A 5,290-nucleotide genomic window follows, 5' to 3' on the forward strand; every position below is an offset into this window, starting at 1 on the left:
CATATTAAGGTTGGAGTAAAGCTGTTAAGAGTCTGTGGAACCCACCACCAAATCGCACTGCTTCAATCATTATTCTTTTAGTCAGTGTATGTGCTAAGATGGTGTGTAGGAAAGGTGATACTCTGTGTGCATGCACTCACAATGGGTAACAAACCAATTACACTCCAAGCCTCTCTGTGGAGTGTAGAATAATTGCCCTTTAAAGAAAATCAGAGAAAAAAAATCGGGTTTAATTATTATTTTTTTGGATGAAAAATAATTACATTGATAATATTGTTGCTTTTGCTTCTTTTTAATTGACTGTCTGTAGGTACATTATATGGATCATGGTGAGAAATGTGTTTTGGTGTTCAAATGAATTAAAATTACAATGAAATGTTAATATTGTTTTAAAACAGTCACCGAATATTTGCTTCCTTGTGGTCTAGTTTTATCTGACTGGTGTAGTAGCCACAGTTGATAATGTCGTCAGCATACATTGTCAGACACTCGACATCTTCTGCAATTTTGAACTGAAAGTGCAAAGTAGAGAGGACGCAAATAGTGTGATAGGTACGTAGTAGCATTAGGAATGATTAATTATTTAACAATGCCAAAGACCCTGTTGATGAGTATACATGACTCCATATCAGCTACATCCTCCTTACACAGATACTTAAAGTCAATTTCTCCTGTACAGAGGAAGTTGTAGCACCAGTCTTTAAAAAATGGAGGAGCTGGGCCACCTTGTGCAAGACTGACTGCCATTACTTCACCAATGGCTGTGTGCAAGGCACCACAAGTCTCAGTAAACAAAACAAAAACAAAAAAAACACACCACCAATTGCTTAAAAAAACATTCCCTACCTGAAATTTTAATTATCTACATCAGTTAAGGAGTATTTTTTTCCCTGGTTCCCAGCTCATTCGAAAAATCTCATTTGTGTACCTGAAATCAATTCTTAAGCAAAAGCACAATACAGTACATAGATTTCAATGATGTATTGATTATGTTTCATGAAACAACAATAGGGTTAGGGTCAACTAACCAGTCAGAATTTTTTCGGAGTCCTCCTGTATCAATGCCTGCCTCTCCTATATAGGTCACCTTTAAAATACTGGCAGGAGATGCAGTTTTCTTTCGTTTCCATTGCAGAAGGCCCCTGTCAAGGTCTTCTCTATCCACACACACCTTAAATTCGGTTGTGGTATCAACTTGGTGTGAAAGGAGCAGCAGTACATCCTCTGCTCTGAGGAAGAGAAAAGAAGAAATATTATTACAGTCCCAAATATCCAAATAAAGCTTGTATAGAATAAAATAATGTGAAAGTATATGATGGCTAGCTTCTGCAATGGCTAGCAACCAGTTCAGGGGGTCCCCCACCGACTGCCTGAAGTCATCTGGGATAGGCACCAGAAAGCCAGATGGATATGCTATCAACTGGATGACGGATGGCTAGCTCTTGTGTGACTAAGAACATGTTAACTGTGCAAATTACAGTGCAAAACATGTATGCACAATTAAAAATAACAGCATACCTTTTCAGTTTGAATATTGGAGTGTGAACAGCTGAACTTGGAGTGTTGCCATTCGTTCCAGAAGTCGTTGCACATTCAAAACTGTACAGAAAACAACAGGCTCATACACAAAACTCAAGGTACAGTAAACAGAGCCACTGTCCAGGTCATTTTGACTATCTGTATACAGCTATACGGACATTTCTCTATGAAAATGTTTAATATGCATACAACAGAACAAAAATGATGACCTCTCTCCACAAAGGCTAGCATGAACTTTGATTTCTTTATCTGGAAAGTCCTTGGAGCAGATGGGACAAACCACTTGAAATTAGAATAAGTTGTGTAGTGTTGAAATCAATAACAACCAAACAGTTGGTGCAAACCAAACCAAAGTGAGCTGGGATTGTAATAACATGCTAGTTACCTTTCACTTGTTCGCCAGAACACAGATTTCGTCAGAGGACTGCAAAAGACAGAACAAATAACTGAATGTAGTAGTGATTTATTTATTTATTTTAAAGAAAAACAAAAGTAATTAAAGCAATTTGTCTTCACCTCTTTATGATTGTCGTCGTGATCAACATGCAGTTTCTCCTTGCATGTAAAGATTTGCATTGCAAGCATCTGCAAAAGCATCACTTTATTACATTGATAACATGCCGTCTTTGGGATTTTAGCAAATTGAGGTGAATCAGGAGGAAGAGGAGAGGTGTCCCATGAATCCTGAAGCGGAACTATATAAAGAGTAGCTTTGACGCCTGCTGACACAGCTTTCAGCGCTTTGGTTGTGTATCCCTCTGCCTCAGGTGGAATGACAGGGAGTTTGCGCTGACCACTCCCACTTTGATTAAGAAATATAAAAACACAATTTGAAAAATCATCTGTTTTGTTAAGAAAAAAAAAAATCCAAGAAAATTAGTCAGATATCTTTATTGCTTACAGAAAGTAATTGATGCATGATAATGTCAAATGGACATTGGGTAAGTGGATGTAGTAATCAGTGTATATGGAATCTTGAAACAATATTTTCTTACAAACCTGTAGGCTTATGTAGGAGCCACCCTCCAAACAGACCCTCCATTTTTGGGAAGGTGTCAACCAAGACCCTGGAAATCTTTTGACAATAATAAAGGAGAGAGAGAGAGTGAGAGAGAGAGAATCTCTGAGATTCAGTACAATGACTAGTTTAAAGGAAAATTTGCAAGATAAACAATTGGATTACCTCTGTGTGGTCACCATCATCGGGAAGGCGTACCATTTGCCTTCCCATGCCTGCCTGAAGAAGTTCAAGCTCCTCAATGGGCAAGGGTGTGTGTGAAGTGTTTCTTGGCAGCTGAAAAAAGTTCAGAGCAGCTGTCTTACGGTCTTCCTTCACGACATGTTTACTGGCAGTCAAACAGCTTTTTTTTAACCACTATTTGACTTGAAATATCCCGGAAAAGATCTGTGGAACATATAGATAAGAGTTTTGTAAGTGTTGCATTCAGCTTCTGACTTGTATATAAATAGTTTTCAATTGTAACCAAAAACTTAAAGTCTGACAGTGAGATGCAAAATGCATATTTTAATTTAAACTTTTTAGCAGCAGTGAGTTGTCCTAACAAGAAAACACATTTATTTCCAGTGCAAATGAGAATGACGTTGTGTAGCTTGAATTAAAAACCTTCACATTTCTTGCTGTACAGTTCCATTTGTAGGGGCTGGGACAGGCTGTTCTGTCTCCTGCCTATTGGGCCTGGTCGAGTTGTTTGCGGCCAAGGTTTGAAGTAATACCACCAGGTTTCTGGCTGCTGATTCTACTGTACCTTGACTCTATATAGATTCAGGAGGTATTGTTAAATGGTTCCCTGCTCAAAGTAATTAGACATCATCAGTTTGGCAGGCTCTGTTACCAACTAACAAAATTTGATCTGGAACTGTCAAATAATAAGTGTAGGCTAGTCAAAGAAAACATCATTAGCGCACCAACCTAAATAGCTAATGGCTAGTTTGCAAACATCAATGAGTAAACACTAACAGAAACATATTTTAATTTAAACTTTTTAGCAGCAGTGAGTAGTCCTAACAAGAAAACACATTTGTTTCCAGTGCAAATGAGTGATGTTGTGTAGCTTGAATTAAAAACCTTCACATTTCTTGCTGTACAGTTCCATTTGTAGGGGCTGGGACAGGCTGTTCTGTCTCCTGCCTATTGGGCCCGGTCGAGTTGTTTGCGGCCAAGGTTTGAAGTAGTACCACCAGGTTTCTGGCTGCTGATTCTACTGTACCTTGACCCTATATAGATTCAGGAGGTATTGTTAAATGGTTCCCTGCTCAAAGTAATTAGACATCATCAGTTTGGCAGGCTCTGTTACCAACTAACAAAATTTGATCTGGAACTGTCGAATAATAAGTGTAGGCTAGTCAAAGAAAACATCATTAGCGCACCAACCTAAATAGCTAATGGCTAGTTTGCAAACATCAATGAGTAAACACTAACAGAAACAATAACAACTAAGAGAACTTTATAAATGTTTACAACACATTATTTTAAGGGTTGTTCCTGAATTGAAGGATATATTTTTTCCTCAGTCGCCCACTGAATCTTAAATAAGTCACATCCAAAATTCCTGAGCGCAAATCTAAGAAAAAAAATGCTTGAATATAGTTTTTAAATTACTTAAGTCTAAGATAACACACAGCATTTACATTTATTTTCTTGTCTCACACCCTGTAACGACCAAAATGAATCTAAAATGAAACAGTTCAAAATAAATTACTTTCAATGCTGCTTTTTGGAATCGTGCGAACATTTGCTTTAATAATTGTTACATTTCAAATGACAATTATTCTTGGTATGTGTGTCCCACAACACAAAACCAGTGTATCACATGATACACTGGACTTGAAATCATCAAACGTTTTCAAAAAACTGGGTAGACCTAAGCTATGTTCTCTTTTCTATTATTAATATTTTTACAAAATACCCTTACTCTATCTCATGCAATTCTGTTATGCATATGTTACAGTAGAGCTTATAAAATGTTCTTTATCGTTCTCGAATTATAGAATCAGGTGATTTAGGTTTACAGGTGTAAGTAAAACATGGCAGGACTACATACCACATGTTTAGTTGGTCCACCGATGTAACAAGAGATACGTACGTTAAATGGAATGCCTTACATTTTGTTTATTTCTTTTTTTTTTTTTAGTCTTACTTACCATTAGAGTACCATCATAATACGTTATATGTTGCGTAATTAGGATGTCAAGCTGTCTTGGCATTAGTTACCTATCGTTACGACTTTGTTCACACAAACTTACAATACCTATAAATTAACGTCAGAACAGAACCAAACAAATGTTTATAAAACCCTGTGTTGCGAGAACAATGGCAACACAAACTACTTACATGTGGCTGTTGGTCACCTGACATTCTTATCCAACTGTATGTTACCCTGAATAGAAAGGGAAAACCTCATTTTGTCAGTCACACAGCAAGCTACCATTTCGAAAGTAGAGGATATCGTGTAATCACAGACTAGGCAGCCCTTATGCAATACAGCTACGGTGTAAAAACTAACAAAGGAATTCCTAATGATAATCATTACGATAATAGTGAATGATAATCGTGAATTGTACAAATTTACTCAAGTAAATATAAAAGCACATGCTCTGAAATGTAGTTAAAAGTCAAGCGAAAAGTAAAAAAAAAAAAAAAAAAAAAATCGCAAACCAAACATGACTAACAATTCAAATTAAGACAGATACTGTCCATTATGTTCAAGAAGGGCCGGTTCTGTGGAAGAGC

The 5,290-nt window shown here is 37.0% G+C and overlaps 1 protein-coding gene across 1 annotated transcript; it reads right to left on the minus strand.

The window, feature by feature from the left end:
* Positions 1-398: 398 nt before the first annotated feature.
* Positions 399-4,915, minus strand: LOC148413200 (uncharacterized). Its single transcript, XM_088433671.1, has 8 exons — positions 4,892-4,915; positions 2,723-2,869; positions 2,535-2,614; positions 2,056-2,341; positions 1,929-1,963; positions 1,749-1,826; positions 1,172-1,229; positions 399-512 (listed from the first exon to the last, which is right to left on the minus strand). Exons 1-8 carry the CDS (start codon positions 4,913-4,915, stop codon positions 399-401), a joined length of 822 nt encoding a protein of 273 aa, XP_088289797.1.
* Between the last annotated feature and the right edge of the window lie 375 nt (positions 4,916-5,290).

This window comes from Hippichthys cyanospilos, chromosome 14 (genome assembly GCF_059441005.1).
Source record: "Hippichthys cyanospilos isolate Australia breed blue-spotted pipefish chromosome 14, RoL_Hcya_1.0, whole genome shotgun sequence".
Lineage (NCBI taxonomy): Eukaryota > Metazoa > Chordata > Actinopteri > Syngnathiformes > Syngnathidae > Hippichthys > Hippichthys cyanospilos.